The sequence below is a fragment of the Galeopterus variegatus genome, unplaced genomic scaffold (assembly GCF_000696425.1).
Source record: "Galeopterus variegatus unplaced genomic scaffold, G_variegatus-3.0.2 Scaffold5263, whole genome shotgun sequence".
NCBI classification, from domain to species: Eukaryota; Metazoa; Chordata; class Mammalia; order Dermoptera; family Cynocephalidae; genus Galeopterus; species Galeopterus variegatus.
The window spans coordinates 131,178-151,236 of record NW_007731374.1 but is presented as its reverse complement, the minus strand read 5'-3'; the positions used below and the strand labels follow the sequence as shown (position 1 = coordinate 151,236).

At 53.0% G+C, this 20,059-nt stretch overlaps 1 protein-coding gene across 1 annotated transcript; it reads left to right on the top strand.

Moving 5' to 3' along the window:
* The first annotated feature begins 797 nt into the window (after positions 1-797).
* On the top strand, positions 798-15,788 carry GHRHR (growth hormone releasing hormone receptor). The gene is made up of 13 exons (XM_008589161.1): positions 798-854; positions 4,992-5,094; positions 5,218-5,325; positions 6,374-6,471; positions 7,764-7,861; positions 8,633-8,765; positions 10,147-10,300; positions 10,596-10,656; positions 11,009-11,078; positions 11,825-11,916; positions 12,919-13,048; positions 13,606-13,647; positions 15,385-15,788. Exons 1-13 carry the CDS (start codon positions 798-800, stop codon positions 15,508-15,510), a joined length of 1,272 nt encoding a protein of 423 aa, XP_008587383.1. The 3' UTR covers positions 15,511-15,788.
* Positions 15,789-20,059: the final 4,271 nt, after the last annotated feature.

The following is a 20,059-nucleotide window of genomic DNA, read 5'->3' as shown; positions in this document are numbered from 1 at the left end:
GTTCCCAGTCAGCCTCATTTTCCCTTTTGCCATGAAGATTTCTGAAGAGACTGACAAGCCCTCATGTGAAGTCCAGAACCTTGATATGACTGCCCCTCACCATCCAGGCTAGTGTCCTTGCCAGGGAAAGAAGCCGGGTCATTCCAACATGGGACATTGTTGGCCAGCCCCTGCTGGTGCATAGTGACCATGCTTGATTTTCTAAGCTCATGCTACCCCTCCAGCCCCTACCGACACCCTACTCCACCTCTGCTGGGTCCCCCAGCTCTGAGCTCACTCTCCAGTCCTGTGGGTGAGGCTGGAAGCACCAACCAACCCGGGAGCTCCCTGAAAGCAGTCCCAGACGTCCTTCCCATTCTCTAAGGTCCCTTTGTTTTGGAGTGTCTCTCAAGTGTAGGCCACCAGAGGGCTGGACTCACAGAAGAAAATGGTGAAGAATGTTGACCAACCAGAGCAAGAAGTGTCCTGTGGCTATCACTTCTCTGGGCCCTTGCTATTAGGACAGATACACAGGCAGACTTGCTGACAGAGTGGAAGGGAGTGGGGTGTAGGGCTCTGTCTTCCCTGCTGGGGACATGGAGTTCCCATTGCAGGGCCAAGACTGTTTTGGGCACAGTGTCCTGCAATCCTGGTGAATATTCAGCTGTTGGTGTCCGCTTTGCTGGCTCCTGCCTATGCAAACAGCCACCTGGGAAGGGGAGGCGGAGAGTGTGGTGGCAGTGGCAAGGGACACTGGGGGAGGGAAGAGGACCAGGGCTCAGGGAAGCTGACTGAGGGAGCCGCTGCTGAGCCCCACCATGGACAGCTGGCTGTGGGGTGCCTGCGTCCTCTGCCTGCTGGGGCCATTACCAGTCGTGAGTAGCCAGCCAGACCCTCTGCCTCTCCTACTGAGCTCCAGATTTGGGAGCCACAGGGCTGTTCGGGGGCCCAGCTGGAACCTGGTGGAGACCCCTCTGCCCTTGTCCAGTACAGGAGTCCCTCCTGCCAAGCAGGTGGCAGGCTGTGGTTGGAGAACTCAGGATTCTGGGGACTGTCTCCTCCTCTTCCTTTCCCCAGGCAGTCTGCTGTGACTCAGCGTAGCTCAGACTATTAAAATCTCCTTCCTGGGACCGAGCTGAGCTCACCTCTGTTACTTCCCCCAGGGCCAGGCAGTGCCCTCTGGGGGCCACAGAGACTCTGTCTGCCCTGACCTAATGCTTCAGCACTGGGGAGGCAAAGTCAGGCCCTCCCTCCACCCCCACGTGTGCTCTTTCTCTGAGCTATGGCTCTTGAATGCATTCAATCTCCTCTGATGGAATTGCCAGACCCCTCCCTACCCTGATGACTCCTTAAGTCACACTCCAGTTTGGTTGCTTCCTTTGATGAGGGTGTGACCAGGGATGGGGGGAATGAGTAGTTAGTGGAGACCAGCTGCTCCTGGTCTAGCATTTAGGGGACTCTTTCTCTCCTGGTGTTTGGGGCTGGAGAAGTTTTTGACAGCCCAATATTGGTCCATGGCCTAGAATGCTGGAGCATCGGGTAGCAGGACAGAGGCCCTCCCTGAATGTGCTGCAATTTCACAGCATGTTTCCCAGGAAGTTACACAAGTGACAACAGGGACCAGGAGGGGGTCGCAAGGTATTGGGTGGGAAGTCCTGGCTGGCAGGCTGCTCCTCGGAGTCCACGTGGACTGAGATCTGCCTTGATGGGGGACTGCCATCCTCTCAAGCACCTTGCTGCACCTGATCCTAGTCACACAGGCTTTGGACTTAAATCTTCATACCAAGACATTAGCTGTGTGATCTGGGGCAAGCTCCTTACTCTTCCTGAGCCTGCCTTGTCTCTTTCATAAAAAGAGAAAATAATACCGGCTGGCCAGGGTGGTTGCGCATTGAGTGGCATCTGATGTGTCAAGGACTGGGCGTGCAAGTGCAATACAGGTAACCTCTGCTGCCCTCCCATCTGGAGGGACGAAACCCCTCCTCCCATCTGTATGCACCCTACAGTAAAGCTTTATTTTTAGGAGGGGACCCAGTGGCAGTCATTCAGCAGCTGGTGCCCGTGCCAGGATTAGACTGAAATCATTGTCTCCCAGTGTGGGCTCATCCCCCATAGTCCCGGGGATGAGCAGTGGTCACACAGTGAGCCCAGGGTGTCCAGGAAGACGACATCTTCTTTCAGGGATGGGTGGGGACTAGTAAGTGGGTGGGGCTGATCGGGAGCCCTGGCATGTGGCTGGAGGGTGATTGGGAGCCCTCAGTGCATGGGTGGGGTTGATTCAGGAGGAGCATGGGACCGTCTTGGAATGCTCTATCTTTCTAGCCCCACCACTTCACCCCTCCCTACAATCTCCACCTTCCAGCTGGCTCTCTATGCATTCCAGGGCTACAGTTAGGACAAGTGTGTAAGAAAGTCCCATACAAAGCTCACCTATCCTCCCTCCCACCCCACACTTGTGGGCTCAGTCTGTTGTGGGGGATATGCGGGGAGATGCGATGGGGCTCTGTTGCATGATGGGCCTGGGTAGCTACTGAGTCCTGGGGAGGCAGCCAAGAGCTGAGTCTGGGGCACCCACCAACACCGAGACACAGAGCCTGGGCAGTGGGCGACTCCTGCAAGCTGAGGCCCCACAGAGCCAGGCAGGAGATGGCAGAACTGAGCCCAAGCTGGATTTTGGGGAATGGGGTCAGCAAGGTGGGACAGGCTGGTGGGGTGAGCCTACTTACTGCGCTGGGTCACCAGGTCCTCTCCCAGCCCACTGGCCTGCAGCAAGGTCCTTGGGTCCCTCCCACGTGCTCACCCACTGTCCATTGTCCCCACTCTGGTGGTCAAAGTCCCTCCTCTCAGAGTCCAGCCCCCTGTCTCACGTCCACTGAACTACTTGTTGTGTGAGTATTTTACACTAGCAATTGATCAGGCATTTGCTGCCATGGATTGTGCTAAACATTGAGGGGGTGTGTTTGCACATGTGCATGAGGCTGGCCATGGAGGAGGTCCACTAGACCAGCCCTCTCAGACACTCCCTACATGTCCCCTGCATTTTCGCCCTCCTCATCTTTGTGTATGCTGTTTCCTCTGTCCTGAATTCTCTTCCCACCACTTGCATGCTAGTGTGTGTGTGTGTGGTGGTGGTGGTGGGGGCGCTTCAAAATGCTTTCTCTCTAGACCCAGTTCAAATGCCACGTCCTCAGCCCCTCTGAGAAGGGACTTGCCTTGTGCCTGTCCTGCCTCTTATCACAGTTGTCAAGGTCGACTAGGACCATGCCCTCCCCCAACCTTGCCCTGTGAAATTTTGGGGGAACAAAAATCTACACCAATTGACTTGGATATGTGTGTTGTACAGAAATGTGTGTGCTGTAGACCTGTTCACAGTCCAGGGGGCATGTTTTATAAAATTGGGTTCCCTAACATGCGTCTGTTTGGGCTCCGGCTCGTTGGACAGTCAGTTTCAGTTTTTCTCCCATCTGGGGCAGTGGGAGGGAGACAGGTTAGAAATTCTTGCTGTTGAATCCCAGCACCCTGGATCCACCGAGATCTCTGCATATTCCTGGCTCCATCCCAGTCGATCCCTAACATGCGTCTGTTTGGGCTCCGGCTCGTTGGACAGTCAGTTTCAGTTTTTCTCCCATTTGGGGCAGTGGGAGGGAGACAGGTTAGAAATTCTTGCTGTTGAATCCCAGCACCCTGGATCCACCGAGATCTCTGCATATTCCTGGCTCCATCCCAGTCGATTTCCAGTTGCTTGAAGAGGCACACTTTCAGAAACACTGCTAGAAGATTTCCAGAAAAGCAACTGTTTTCCAGTTTCCAGAGATCATTCCCCGTGGTCCCTGGGCAGCACCAGGTTCTGGGAAGCTCCTAAACCTGTCATCCTTTCTGATTGCTGAGTCACACAGCGGGGCGATTTTCCCTCCACCCATCCACGCATCATCCATGCGTCCAGTCATCAGTCCATCCGTGTAATCGTCTGTCTGTCTGTATACTCATCCATTCCTCCAGCCAGCCAGCCAGGCAGCCACCCGTTCACTCATCCACTCGTTCATTCACTCATCCATACATCCACATTCCCTGCTCTTTCACCTCATCCGTGTGCTCATTCATTCATCCGTCTCTTCTCTCGCTTACCCTTTTGCTCATGTATTCTTGCCTGGGTATCCCTGAAAGCAGAACCTGAGACAAAGGTCGAGAGTCCAAATGGGCTTCAGTGGGCTAAGATCAAGGTGTTGGCAGGGGCTGCATTGCTTCTGATGGCTGTGGTTAGAATCCATTTCCCTGCCTTTCTCTTCTGCCATCTTCAAAGCCAGAAGCATAGCATTTTTTTTGCCGCCCCTTCCCTTCCTCTCCCACCTCTGCTTCCACCATCACATCTCCTTTTCTGACTCCCCTGCCTCCCTCTTGTAAGGACCCTTCTGATTAAACTGGGTCCACCGGGATAATCCAGGTAATCTTCCTATCTCAGTATTCTTAATCACATCTGCAAAGTCCTTTCCTTTTTCTATGTAAAGTAACATGTTCGCAGATTCCAGGGATTAGGATGTGAACATTTTTGGGAGCCATTGTTCTGCCTATCGAGGTAGTTTCTGCAGAATTGCGTTCATGGAGCGGGAGTGCAGAAGTGGGGGAGTAACCTGGAGAAGGAGGAAAGGCCGCTATAGGATTGGGTTGGCCATCTCTGCAAGATCTTCTGAAGCATTGTGTTTAATGTGTCTCAGAACTTACTCCTAAAACGGAGGGGAGGGGGAAGGCTTACTTCCATGAGATGAAAAGGTGAGACATCTATCCAAACCCTTCCTTCTTTCTTTCCTCTCTTCCTTTCTTCCTTCCTTCCATGCATTCACGTATCCAAACATCCATCAAACACACATGTGATTACTGTAAGTCAGGCCCTGCACTTAAAATTAGGGGCACAGAAATGAATTGGGTGCTGTCTCTGTCTTCAGGTCAATTTGGACCAGAGAACCCAGTAGGAGCACCAGATTGGCTTGGCCCATCTGGTTAACTCTTTCCTGCAGGTACTGGGCCAGGTGCATCCAGAATGTAACTTCATCCCCCAGCTAAGAGAGGAAGAGAGTGCCTGTCTACACGCAGCCCAGGGGATGCCCAACACCACCCTGGGTGAGGCTTGGGAGGGAGATGGTGGCTTCTGTGACTCCTTTTTCTCCTCTAGCCTCACCACTCAGAGTGCTGGGCCAGCCTTTCCCCTGGCTGAGTCTGTCCTGCTCCCATCTCTTCATCTAGGCTGTCCTAGGACCTGGGACGGGCTGCTGTGCTGGCCAGTGGCAGGCTCTGGAGAGTGGGTCACCCTCCCCTGCCCGGATTTCTTCTCTCATTTCAGCTCAGAGCCGGGTGAGGGGTCCTGGGTGTGGTGTGGGCAGTGGTTTCATCCAGGGGTGGCAGCACCTGGTGGACATATTGCTGGCTTTGCGGGCAGGCAGACCTGGATTTGAATACCAACTCCCCCCTTCCAGTGTGAGCTTGGGCAAGTCTGACAACCCAAACCCTCTGCTTCCTGACCTGTGAACTGGGAGAACCAGAGCATTAACTTCACAGAGAGGAGAATAAGAGAGCAGAGCATGGAAGTGCTGGACCTGGGGTCTGGCACCAAGCAAATGTCCTCCAGCTGTTAGCAGGAGGCCTGGATGCCACAGGGGGAGGGGAAGGTGGGGGAGGGTAGACGGGCACCTGCTGCCCTGCTGTACCTCCCTGGCCTGGGTGTCTAGGGTGGACAGTCCCTCTAGGGGAGAGAGGGCCTCCTTTCTTCCCCACTGCCCTTAAGATGCTGGGGGCCCGACTCACCACCTTCTGTCCCCAAGGGAATGATTCTGTTAACAGATAGTACCTTTGAAGCTGGAGAGGGAAGGCCCCAAAGTGTGTCCCGGGCAGGCTGGACCTGGATCCCAGGCCTCTGGAGGGCATGTCACCCTCTCTCTGTCGCCGAGAGGAACTGTCTGTGCAAACCCTGCCAGGGTCATTTGATGGTCCATGGCTCCCCCGACCCCAAGAGGGGAGAGGGGAGGAGATGTTATAATCAGAGGCTCTTGCTTGCTTCCCAGGGGTAGTGAAGCGGGATTGCACCATCACAGGCTGGTCTGAGCCCTTCCCTCCTTACGCTGTGGCCTGCCCTGTGTCGCTGGAGCTGCTGGCTGTCCCCAAGGGAATGATTCTGTTAACAGATAGTACCTTTGAAGCTGGAGAGGGAAGGCCCCAGAGTGTGTCCCGGGCAGGCTGGACCTGGATCCCAGGCCTCTGGAGGGCATGTCACCCTCTCTCTGTCGCTGAGAGGAACTGTCTGTGCAAACCCTGCCAGGGTCATTTGATGGTCCATGGCTCCCCCGACCCCAAGAGGGGAGAGGGGAGGAGATGTTATAATCAGAGGCTCTTGCTTGCTTCCCAGGGGTAGTGAAGCGGGATTGCACCATCACAGGCTGGTCTGAGCCCTTCCCGCCTTACGCTGTGGCCTGCCCTGTGTCGCTGGAGCTGCTGGCCGAGGAGGTAAGAGGCGCCTGGCATTTTGGAGGAAGGATTGCCACTCATGGATGTTTGTACGAGTGGTGGCCTGCACAGCTGTAGGAGCCGCCATGCCCTTTAGGGCTGGCAGGTTGGAATATTGATTACAGCAGTTTTCCAGCAGAGGGCAGTAAAGTGTATGAAGAGAGGTGGTCTTTCACTAATTTGCTCAATTTGACACAAGGGCCAAGTTGCTTGGAGGGAGAGGGTAGGCAGAGGCAGGTGGGAGATGTGCTGGCCCTGGTCTCCTTGCGGACCCCTTCTATGCCCAGGCCTCCAGGGCAGGGACCTTTAGTGGGTCCAGAGGAAACAGACTCCTGGCAGCTCTGGGCAAGCTCCTTCCCTTCTCTGCTCCTTTGTGGAGCAGTGTGCATGCTAGTGTGGGCATGTGAGGGAAACTCAAGCCTGGAAGTGGTCACAGAGCCCCCTAACTCCAGCCTGCACCTCCCATGCTTCTGCATTGAGCAGGCCTTTGCAAGGGGCTTCCATACCCATAACCCTATTTCTCTCTCTCCTCAGCCCTGAAAGGTAAAGGATGAATCTGACCATTTTTCAGATGAAAACACTGAGTCAGAGAGGGGCCAACAGGAGAGCAGGGATTGGGGCCAGTGCCAGGGCCCCTGCTCCCTTCCTTTGCTCCATCTCTGGGGACCAGGCTGGACTCTGATCGACCCAAACACTTGGGCATGGAAAGGGGTTTAGCCTTCCAGTCTGTGGCTGTCCCAGCTGTCCCTGGCTGTCCCATTTATTTGGGGACTTTTTGTTCCCAAGCCACGAGCAAGCTGGATGTCAACAAACAAGCTAATTTCCTCTTAGGCTTTTGTCATTCCCCAGGGACACACGGTTTCTGCTGCTGCCTCTTCCCACCCCCAGCGACAGTGAGTGTTAAGCATCTCCACCCCCTGCTACTACCCCTCCATCACCAGCAGAACACGTAGAAGACAGACTGTAAACAAAAGCTTTGATACTTCAGTGATTAGAGGGAGCTTTCCATGATACCTGCGGACACCTCTGCCACCAGATGGGGAGTCTTGGGGTGCAACTGCAAAGGCTTCACCAGCCTGACTGCCAAGCCTCCCTCTCCCCAAAGCCCCAGGATCTGAGACTTTCTTCTGTCTCCACCCTCCCCAGAAATCTTACTTCTCCACGGGACACCTCTGCCACCAGATGGGGAGTCTTGGGGTGCAACTGCAAAGGCTTCACCAGCCTGATTGCCAAGCCTCCCTCTCCCCAAAGCCCCAGGATCTGAGACTTTCTTCTGTCTCCACCCTCCCCAGAAATCTTACTTCTCCACGGTGAAGATCATCTACACCATGGGCCATAGCGTCTCTACTGTAGCCCTCTTTGTGGCCATCATCATCCTGGTTGCTCTCAGGTTTGCCATCCTCCACACCTGCTCAAGGACCTTCATTGGCTCCCTATTGTCCAGAGGACCAAGTCTGATTCCTTGCCTGGATAGTCAAGAGGTTCCCAGATCTAGGCACTGTGTCCATTTCTAGCCTCTCCTTCCCTCCCCCCAGCATGTAGACCCATCTCTTCACACAGCAGAGCTCACTCCTGCCTGCACACCTGTGTTCAGGTGGAGCCTGCTGTTTGCTTGGAATGCTTCCTTTCTCTTAATGCATTCACATCTGCCCAAATTCGAAGCCTGGCTCCTATCCAAGTCTAAGATCCTCTTTGTCTCCTACATGGAGTCCTTCTCGACCGTTCCAACCTTCTGACCACTGTCTCTCTTAAGAACCCCAGCTTACAGAGTCTGAGCCTCACATCTGGCCTCTGCTCTTCTCTGTCTCTTCTGGATGAGTCTCTCTGACTGTCCAGAAGGTTCCCATGAGTAGTACCGCCAGACCTTTCTGCCTCTGTTCTCCCAGACCATGAGCTCCCTGAAGGCAGGGACTAGCGTCATCCTCATTCCTGCACCTGCACTGAGCCCAAGGCAGTGGCTGGTCGGCTGTCCTGCAAGGCTGAAGCTGAAGTCTCAAGTTCAAGTCAGTTCAAATCAGCTTGATTTGATTCACTTCAGTTCAACTCGATTCGATTCACTTCCCTCTCAGCTCAGCCCAGCCCAGCCAGGCCCCTGTTGGAAGCAGGCCGAAGCCCCTCTCCCTCCTGACCTCCCATTTCTCCTTTCTCCCCACCCCTCCAGGAGGCTCCACTGCCCCCGGAATTACATCCACACCCAGCTGTTTGCTACCTTTATCCTCAAGGCGGGAGCTGTGTTCCTGAAGGACGCCACCCTCTTACACGGCGACAACACGGACCACTGCAGCTTCTCCACTGTAACAGCCATGGGAGGGGGCGCCGGTGGGGGCGGGGAGAGGAGGCTGGGTTAGACACCTGGATGTGCCTGGCCCAGCCTGCCCTGTCCTGTGGGCTGACCCTGGGCTTCCAAATACAGAGCAATTATAGAACAGGAAAGTGCCCTGCCCCTTCCTGCCCCTCCCAATGTGTCAGGCCCTAAATCCTCATGCCTTTCCTGGGCCCCGGGGTCAACCCATGCCACGTCCTGAACTGTGCTCCCCTCTCCACGCCCTGCATTCCTCTTCCCACTCCACCTGCCGCATTCCAACCTAGACCAGAGCTGCGTGCAGCCTTCCATCTCACCGTGTCTGGTGTGTGCGAGGGGCTGGGCACAGCAGGCCTCCTCCCTCGAGAAGAGCTGGGGACAGAAGGCACAGATTATGGGACTACCAGACTGAGGAAGCTGAGAGCTGGGAGAGAACTAGAGGGCTTCAGGGAGGAGGTGACTTTGGAGCTGGGTTGAGAGCAGCAGTAGGAAGATGGGGAGGGAGGACATGTCAAATGGGGGGACCAGTGTGAACAAACTATCAGGACGGGAGAATCTGGGGCATGTCCAAGATGCTGGGAAGTCATAATGGTAGGGATGGGGTGGGGAGAAGAAGAGGAGACTGAAACTAAGAGGAAGTTGGGCAGAATGAGGAGGCCTAGCACCTTCTAGGTCCTCTAAAAGTGGACTGGAAATCAATGGATGAATGAATGAGCAAACCAGCAAATGACCTGGATTAACTCAGGAAGGAATTCATAGTAGCATATACCAAGCACTTACTACGTGCCAGGCATTGTGCTAAGTGCTTTATGTATGTTATCTCCTTTAATCTTCAAAACAGCTTGAGGAAGAAAGCATCACTTTCCTCCCATTTTGTAGGTGAGGGGCAATTGGCAGGGTTGTCCTGCTGTGCAGGGGTGGGGGCCAAATCTGGGCCTGAGGTCAGAGGCGGCGCTGCTTGCCCCCTCAGGGAATGAAGGCAGGCACAGGTGCAGGGGTGTGGGTTTGCAGGACGGAGCTGGGCGTGAGTAAGTCCTCCACAGTCCCAGCTCCAGGGATCGACCTCAGCTCAGGAAGATGGGGTGGAAGCGGAAATAGCAGCAAGGACATGAGACAGGTATCGGAAGCTTTTCCTCTTAGAAATGAAAGCTAAGGCATGAGGAGGTTTGCATAGCTAATGGATGGTAATTTGAACCCAGGCTGCCTGGATCCCAGATCTGTGCTCCTACCCATGATGTTTCACTACCACATCCCCTCTGGGCAGCTCAAGTAGTCAGATGGCACAGCCTACAGTGGAGGGGTTGGGGAGGTTGGGGACCTGAGTGAGGTAGAGAGACTTGGGTGGGGTCTCCAATGGGGGTCCCTGCCCCCAGGTTCTGTGCAAGGTCTCCGTAGCCACCTCCCATTTCGCTACCATGACCAACTTCAGCTGGCTGCTGGCCGAGGCCGTCTACCTGACCTGCCTGCTGGCCTCCACGTCCCCTGGCTCAAGGAGGGCCTTCTGGTGGCTGGTTCTCGCTGGCTGGGGTGAGCACTGATGGCTGGTCAGGTTCCACGGGAGGTAGAGGTCTGGGATGGCCCAGGGAACTCACACAAAGACCCCTTCACCTCACCGATGTGACCCTAAGGCCCAGAAGGGGAAGGGATGGGCCGCAGTCCTACAGCAAGAGTGCGCAAGCAGGACCAGGTCCTCAGCCCCTGGGCTCTCACCTGGTCCCCCCTCTGCAGAGCCTGTGTGGCTGGTGGTGGTGGGGAGAGCAGGGGCAGCTCTCAGCGCCAAGCACTCAGGCCCCCTCACTCATGCCTCCTCTGTGCCCCTCAGGGCTGCCCATGCTCTTCACTGGCACGTGGGTGGGCTGTAAGGTGGCCTTCGAGGATACTGCGTGAGTCTGAGCTGCCGCCCCATCACCCCCACCCGGGTCAGCAGGGGTGTGGGATGGTCAGTCCAGTGACTGGGCCATGCTAAGGCTGGGAGGGGCAGGAGCTCCCAGCTAGGGTGGTGGTGGGATTGGGGGGCGGTCTGTCGGTAGCACAGAGGGGCGTGAGCGAGGCCCACAAGTGGCCACAGGGCTCAGGGGGTGGGCTGGGGGAGGTAAGGCTGGAGTGCAGGGGAGGGGAGGCTGGAAGGCATGAATGCCAGAGAGAGGACAGAGGTGCGTGGGTGACCGCGGAAAAGTGGACTTTTCAGCGACTGCTTCCTGATGCCCACCTCAGCCCTGGCCTGCCCTCTCCCAGGTGCTGGGACCTAGACGACAGCTCCCCCTACTGGTGGATCATCAAAGGGCCCATCGTCCTCTCTGTTGGGGTCAGTCCCTGGGGCCAGTGTCCTTTGCTTTATTCAACCTACTTCCCTGCGCCCTCGAGGGACATATACAGCACTCCAGACTGGGAGTGGGGAAACGTGGGTTCCAGCCCTGCAGTGCCACTAACCCTCTGTGAGGGTCTCTCTGGACCTCAACATTCCACTGGTAAATCCAGGCGGTGGTCTCCATCAGTGCCCAGGCCCTGCTAGCTCAGAGTTCTGATGAGTCAGAGGCGCTGGTTGCAGATCATCTACCACTGCAGTGAGAGCCTGGGGGTGTGGGGACTAGATGAACCCCATGGCTGAGCACCCGCCCTGCTCCCACACATGACACAGAGGCAGCGAGGGCTGCTTTTCATGGCTTTGGTGAATGGGTGAATTTTTCCAATTTAGCAATTGTGAAAAGTAAGGGACAACTGCTTTGTGCCAGAGATACCTAGGGAGGCAGCTGGAAACACACTGGGAGGTGGCTGGAGGCCGGAGGCAAGGCCTGACCCTTCCACCCTTGCTCCCAGGACTGGAAAGGGAGGGGGACCCTGAGCCCTACACTGCCCCCCATAGTTCACACGTGGGAACTCCCAGCCTCCAGGCTACAAGTTCCAGAACAGTTGTTTGTGTGTCCATCCATCTGCACACCCCGTGTTTCAAGTACTTGGGGTTCTAATCCCCAAAGCAGCTAGGGCCCACTCCAGGCCACCTAAGGCTAGCCCTGACCCTTGACCTCCATCTTCTTGCACCTCTATTTCCAGGTGAGCTTTGGGCTTTTTCTCAACATTATCCGCATTCTGCTGAGGAAACTGGAGCCAGCTCAGGGCAGCCTCCATGCTCAGTCTCAGTACTGGTAGGGTGTGCGTGCGTGTGTGTGTGCGTGCGTGCGTGTGTGTGTGCATGTGTGTGTGCATGTGCGTGTGTGCGTGTGTGTGTGCGTGCGTGCGTGTGTGTGTGCATGTGTGTGTGCATGTGCGTGTGTGTGTGTATGTGCGTGTGCGTGCGTGCGTGTGTGTGTGCGTGCGTGTGCGTGCGTGCGTGTATGTGTGTGCGTTTGCATGTGTGTGTGTGTGCGTGCGTGCGTGTGTGTGTGCATGTGTGTGTGCATGTGCGTGTGTGCGTGTGTGTGTGTATGTGCGTGTGCGTGCGTGCGTGTGTGTGTGCGTGCGTGTGCGTGCGTGCGTGTATGTGTGTGCGTTTGCATGTGTGTGTGTGTGCTGGGGGTCGCTCGGGAAGAGTTCCTGGAGGATTCAACGTGGTTCGGCCTCGTCCAGCAGGCATTCATGATCCTGGCCCCATTCTCTTCCCCATGTTCTGAGAGAGAATGGATCTGGTCCTGCCCTCTAGGGGATTACAATATGGGAAGGATGGGGACACCAAACAGATAGTTACCATGCCAGACAGGGGACTCAATTTCTACAGGAGCCTGGGGACGAAGATCCTCTCTAGATGGGGAGTGAGGGAAGGTCAGGAAAGACTTCCTGGAGGAAGTGTTCTTTGAACTAGACCTTGAAAGATGCATAGGCTTTGGAATAAACAGGACAAGAGCATTTGGCAGATGGAATAGAAGGATCAAGGGCCCTAATGTAAGGATGCCCAGGGTGAGTGTGGGGAGGATGGGTGGCTGGTGCGCAGAGTGGATATGCAGAAGTGGTGGGAAGTGAGAGTGGATGGAATAGAAGGATCAAGGGCCCTAATGTAAGGATGCCCAGGGTGAGTGTGGGGAGGATGGAGTTTTCCAGGTGGCTGGTGCGCAGAGTGGATATGCAGAAGTGGTGGGAAGTGAGAGTGGACCGGGCACACATGGGAGCTTCTAATCCCTGCCTCGGGAGCCTCGGGTTTGTCTTTCCTGCAGGCGTCTCTCCAAGTCAACACTTCTTCTCATCCCACTGTTTGGAATTCACTACATCGTCTTCAACTTCCTGCCTGACAATGCTGGCCTGGGCATCCGCATCCCCCTGGAGCTAGGACTGGGCTCCTTCCAGGTGAGGGCCCACAGATACTCTTTCCCTCCAAGTCCTTGGGCAGGAGGGAGGTGCTTTTGCCCACAGGCCTTGACTGACTTCACGATGGGGTGAGGGACACTATGATTCACCCATCTGTTCAACTATTCCCGACTGTCCCTCTTCTATCCATATGTCCATTTCTCCTTTCATTCAACTACACATGCACTCATCTGCCCGGCCATTCAGTCATGCATTCAATCATCCATCCATCCATCCACCATCCGTCTATTCATACTATCCACTTTTACTGAGCACCTTTTATGTGCCAGGCGAGGTGCTCATTAATGGGAGATGCGGAAATAAAGAAAGTCATAGAAACAGGGCCAACAGTACAACCCTGGCAAGCTTTCTGTAATGATTATATGAGACAATATGCCTGGCACGTAGTTATCTATTCATCTAGTTTTTCTTTTCACAGAGGCTTGGCCCAGGCCACAGCCTGGGAGTGGGTGGGGAAAAGGTAATAGAAAGAACTGTGGACACCTTCAGGCCAGGCCAAAGTGTTGTAACAGAGTCTTTCTTTTCCGGCCCCACAGGGCTTCATCGTTGCCGTCCTCTACTGCTTCCTCAACCAAGAGGTGTGTGACTCTCCGGGCTATCCCTGACTCCTCAAGCCCCCTCCCCTGTAAATCCCAGCTCGGGCCACTCCTCAACTCTTGTGATCCTTTGTGGGAGTCTGTCCTGAGCTCCTGGATCAAGCTGAACCTGAATGCTTCATGTAAACCTCTTTTATCCATTCCTCCTCTGAGCTGGTCCAAGTTCTAAGATCAACTCACCAGAAGGTGGAGGAAGCCTTTCAGGGATCAGGAGAGGGATCAGGTCAGGGAGTCTAAAGGGATCCCTCAGTTCTGTATTCCTAAAATTGAACAATAGAGAAAGTGGGGAGGACGTATGCCAGCTGGGGGAGAGACGGTCAGAGAGAACAGAGACAGAGGAACCAAGAAAATCGGATGCAGACATACAGCGAACTAGGAAAATGGGGTCAGAGACAGAGACAGGGAGGAAGATCCCGAGCAGAGCCGGGGAAACAGAGCACCTAGAAGAAAGAGACACACAAAGAGAAAGGACTGACTAGAAGGGGAGACAGACATGAGTAGACAGAAGAGATGGTGCTGCTGCCCCTGTCTGTAGAAGCATGGACAATGGCTGAGACTAACGAGGAGTGAAGTCCACCCAGGAGACACTGTGAATTTTCCCTTTGGGACACTTTTGCTCTGGGGAGGGAGGAGGAGAATTTAGCTTAGTGCCCCAGGCCTCCAGCCCCCCACCATGTGTGCACGGGTAGAGTCCCAGGCTCCCTCTGGTGGCCGTGGATTTGCTGTGGGCTCTGTATTCTGTGGAGACCCAGCTGCATGTGCCCCCAGCTGTGGAGATTGCTCCCTGCCTTACTTGTCACCTCTGTCCCTGACTGCTCCTTCCCATCTGACTCTCTTGGAGCCCAACCCAGCCTCTCCAAGTCTCATGCAGCCGTATCTGGTGTCTGGGTTGCAAACTCAGGACTATCGTGTCTGGGTGTGGCAGGTCATGGATGGGAGAAGAGCAGCCCTGGCTGAGGCTGTTGGGGTCTGAGAATGGAGTTTCCACAGAGAGTTGTGACAGGATCTGTCTCAGGAAGCAGTGTTGGAGACCAGGTGGTTGCATACCTCTGGGGACGGGAAGCTTACTACCTCCCAATAGCTCTTTCTGTTGTCAGGCAGCTGTGGGGGAAGATGGTTTTTATGCCGAACAGCAATCTGTTTCCCTATTATCTTTCACCTAAGCCCCAGTTCAGCTCTGTTGGGTCGGTCACAGCCTCTCAGCTCCCTCTGACCTGCCAGCCCCTTGATACCAACAGGCTCCCTCAACCCACCCAATCCCATCCTCCCACGCCCACCTCAGGCTACTTTTCTTTCAGTTCCTTCAAGTGCAGCCCCTCAGACAGAGTTCTGAGTTCTCTCTCCCCTTGGGTCTTATCCTCTGGACAGATTTCCTGTGGCTACAGTTGAGCTCACAGAATTGAACCCCAGAACAGGGAATAGTCTAAGTCATTCAGGGGGTACAGGAACTCAAGAAAGAACCCATAATTGTCTTTAACTTGGGCTCCAAGGCAGTGCTGAAGGGTAGAGAAAGGAGCTGAAGAGAGTGGCCAGAAATACTCACAGGCAGGAGGAAGTGGCATTCTCCAGAGGCAGCACGTTGCAGTGCCTGTGGCCGGTCGTGGCTTTTCCCGTGCCGTGTCTCTGTTGCTCCTACACGGCCTCTCCCTGCACCCTCACGGGGTTGAGTAGCGAAGCAGCAGTGGGGTCTTCCTGACATCCTCTCCCTTGTCCCTGGAGGTGAGGACTGAGATCTCACGGAAGTGGCATGGCCATGACCCTGAGCTTCTGCCAGCCCGGAGGACCCGTGCTAAGTGGACCACGCCTTCCCGCTCGGAGGCGAAGGTGCTGACCTCTGTGTGCTAGGCTGGCCGCATCACGCCGCTGGAGTCTACACTTGAACTTGGGCAGCTGCAATGGGTCCACCACTCTCCAGAGGAGCCCTCAGGCCACGCTCCCACCCACGCTGCTGCCTGCCCTGAACAGGGCAGACCTTCCTCACTGTCTCTGCATCTGATGCTTTTTCTGGTCCCTGTATGTCTACCTCTGACTTCTCTGGTTCTTCTGTCTTGTTCTCATCCTCTCCTCTTCCTAGGGTCTGGGGCTGTATGTAGCCCAGAGGAGCCAATAAACTTGCACATGAATAGATGCATATTTGAGCAAATAAACGTAGCTCTGAAGGGGAAAGCGTCTCCATCCTTTATTCGGACTGTTCTAGTGCATGTATCATTCCTCAGTTCACGCTACAATAAAATCATTTGTCTACGCAAGCATCCTCCTGTTTTATTTATTTTTTTAACGTGGTCTCTTTTGTCCCCACCCCCACATTCCCCTACCACAGGCAAACAAGCCAATGTGTTTAATATGAAACTTGTGTTTCTATGTGTCTTGCAAAATAGATAGTGTTTTGTGTGTTTCTACTTGTAATTTACATAAATGCTTTCTGTCATAAGCCTCAGCCTGCTTCTGACGTTTTCCTCTTGGAGCTATGCTTTTCAGAGATCCACCCATATGGTGCCACATGGTGTCATCGTCCACGTATGACCCATGTTGTCCTGTCTCCCCATCCCTCTAGGTGAACATTCACATGCCCGTCCCCTCCTGGGCCTGGGAGAGGAGCCTTTCTCCAGGACTTGTACCCAGGAGTAGAAATGCTGAGAGACCAGCTATGCCACTTCTTGATGAGATTAAGCAGCACCAGATTCCGCGCCTGCCAATCCACACCTCAGCCGGCAGCTCTCGAGGTTCCTAGATCCCCCAGCCCCCCAGCACTTGGCATTACCAGCCTTTCAATGCTTGCAAGCTGAATGGGTGCAAAGTGATGTCACTTTGTTGCTCTCATTTGCATTTCCCTGATAACTAATGAGTGTGAACATCTCTGCTTGTGCCAGCTAGCCTTCTGTGTTTGTTTTTCTGGAAATTGCTCGGATCTCTTTCCTCGTTTTTCTTTGGGATGGAGATTCCTCCACTCTAGGACTGTTTCTTATGTCCTCTCCATTGTGCGCCCTCCTGGGCCCCAGCCTGCTGCCTGTGCCCCCTACCCAAGTGAGAGTCCCTGTAATGTGACACACCAACAAGGTCCATCCCTCTTCCCCTCCTCCTGGGCTGGAGGGAGGAGAAAGAGTCCCAGACGCTGTCCTTGGGAACCTGTTTATTGGCTGATGGGGGTAAAGGAGATTTCATGCAGAGACAGGCAGAATGAAATCTCTCTCCTTCTTGCTCTACCCACAGCAGATCTGTCCTGCAGAACTCAGCTCCATTCCCCACACTTCTAGGAAGCCTTCCCTCACTCCACCAGCCTTCCCTGCCACTCTTCCTCTTTTTTCTGCTACCCTGAGAGTCCAAATCTCCCCCTCCAGCCTCTGCCCACTTAGGCTGATCACCAGGTGCCGATTGCCCTGTCCTGGTCCTCACCTAATTTCCTCCCATCTCTGTGATCAGCTGAGTGGTAGCTTTTCTTCTGCACAAAGGATCTAGCTTATCTTCTATGGCCCACCTGGACCAAGTTTCTCTTCTATGCACTGGGAACAGAAGGACCAGACATCCCCCACCTGGGCTAGTGCACGGGTGTGTGCCTGGTGTAGGAGGCTGACGGACATTCTCCTCCCTTACAGTCATGAGAGCTCCAGTGAGAGGAGACGTAGCCGTATGAAACCCAAGGTCACATTGTTGCCAGTGCTGCCTGCACCTTCCTGGTCAGACAAAGTGTGGGCCCAGTCTGAAAGCCTACAATGCATTCCTTCCTTTAGTCTCAGATCATAAAAGCAATTTGTACTCATTGCAGACATGTGGGAGATATAGAAAGGATTAAAAAAGTAAATAAAAATCAGCCATGATCTTACTACCCAATGACCTTCGCCACTGATATTTTCATATGTTTTCTGATTCTTTTCTCTGCATTTTTTGAAACATCTTGAGATCATACTATATTTATAAACTTGCGTCTTGTTTTTATGCTTAAAAACACCATACGCAATATACAAGTGTCCAATAAACACATGAAAAGATGCTCAATATCATTAGCATTTAGAAAAATGCAAGTCAAAACCACAATGAGATACTGTTTCATGCCCACAAGGATGGCTGAAATGAAAAAAATAAATAGCAAGTGTTGGCAAGGATGTGGAGAAATTGGAGCCCTCATACATTGCTGGTGGGACTGTAAAATGGTCAGCTGCTTTGGTGAAAAGTTTGGCAGTTTCTCAAAAAGTCAAACATTGAGTTACTCACAATACTCAAAACTCCTAGGTATGTTTACAAGAGAACTGAAAACATGTCTACACAAAAACTTGCACATGAGCGTTCATAACATTGTTATTCATACCAAAAAGTAGAAACAAACCAAATAACCACGGGTAAACAAAATGTAGTATATTCATACAATGGAATGTTAATGCCATATAAAAAGGAATGAAATACTGATACACAATACAATAAGTGTGAACCCTGAAAATATTATGGTAAGTAAAAGAAGTCAATCGTAAAAGCCCACATATAAGTATCGTCTGGTTCCACTTATGTGAAATGTCCAGAATAGGCAAACTCATAGAGATAGAAAGATTAGAGGTTGCCAGGGGCTGGGGGTGGGGAGTAACTGCTAAGGGTACAGGGTTCCTTTTTGAGGTGAAGAAATGTTCAAAAATTAGATAGTGGTTATGGTTGCAAACTCTGTGAATACACAAAAAACCCCACTGAATTGTGCAATTTAAAAAGGGTGAAGAATTTTATGGTGTGTGAATTTTATCTCAGTAAAGCTTAAATATTCAAAAAAGAGTACATGGATGGTTGCTGCATGACACTTCCCGGCATTTTTTTCTGGTACATAATTTGTGAAGCCTATATAACATTCTTTATTTAGCCTGTAAGTATTTAACAAATCTTTTGTTGGTGAAGGTTGCTCCCAATTTTTTACAAATAATTGTGATGATAAAATTCCTTGCATACAATTCTTCATGTACTCTTTAAGAAGACCAAAACTTCAGAATAAACTCCTAGACCCTCAGAATCAGTTCTAGACCCAGAATGTTTGAGCCGAGGCAATGCTCACAGTAAGTCTTTTTTTTTTTTTGTCTTTTTTCCGTGTCCGGCAACGGATTGCAACCCTCAGTGTTGCCCCCGTACCGGACCGGGACCGGCAACGGGATTGCAACCCTCGGTGTTGCCCCCGCGCCTCGCTCAACCAGTGAGCGGGAACCGGTCTGTATGTGGGATCCGAACCCTTGGCGGGAGCGCCTCCGCGCTTCCCAAGCGGCGCACTAGCGCAGTGCGCCACCGGGCCGGCCCGACAGTAAGTCTTTTAATAACTATCGGCAAGTTGCCTCCCAGAAAAGTTTGTCTAGTGTATTCTTGCACCACAGTGTGTGATGGTTTTTCTACATCATTATTATCATTAAAAATGTTTTTGTCTCTCTGAGTTTTAACTAGTGTTGGCAGTGTTTGTTGTAGTGTTAGCACAATGCTGTTAGTGGTTAGTGTTAAGGTTAGTAGTTAGTCGCTAGTGTTAGTGGTTAGTTAGCAGTTAATGTTAGAAGTTAGAGGTAAGTGTTAGTTAATACAGATGCTCCTCAACTTATGACGGGGTTACATCTCGATTAAACACATTGTAAGTGAAAATATCATAAGTCAAAAATGCATTTCATACATCTAACCACCAAATATCAGCTTAGCCTAGCCTACCTTCAGCATGCTTAGAAAACTTACATTACCCTGCAGTTGGGAAAAATCATCTAACATAAACCTTATTTTATAATAAATCATTGACTCTCTTATGTAATTTATTCAACACTGTACTGAAAGTGTATCACTTTGTCACCATAGTGAAGGCATGGGGGAGTTTGAAAAGAGCAATGCTCATCCTGGCCACCAGGTGGCAGACTAACTGTGGACCAGAGCCCTGCTGGGGCGCCCTTGCTCCTTGGAAGAGGCCCTGGCACTGCAGTTGGACACAGGACTCCTTGGTCCTGGCCTGCAGCTCAGCGAGCCTAGGGGGCTGGTAGACGAAAGGGCTGCTGGTCTGGCAGGAGGGTCCTGGAGAAGGGGGAGGAACAGGACATTGCTAAGATTCTCCAGACCCCAGTCTTGAGGAGTAAGAAGAGGACAGGAAAAGTGAGAGCTGAAGAGACAGAAGAATTAGTGCTCGTGGAAGTCTCTGTGCAAGATTCAGACCAGAAGGGGGCTTCCCTGGGCCCATGGGCTTCTGTGGGAAAAGCAGAATTTCCTGTCATGCACTCCAGCATCCCCCGTCCAGCCAGTCTCTGCTCCAGTCCTGAAAGGAAAGTTTTCTGAAGGAAGAAAGCAACTAAGGTTCCTCTATCTACTCTGTGGGGAGTGGGGGAGGGTGAGACAAAAATGAGGGGTCCATTCTCTGTTCCTGAAGAGACCCCAGGGATATTGGGAAAATCCCCAGAGATGATCC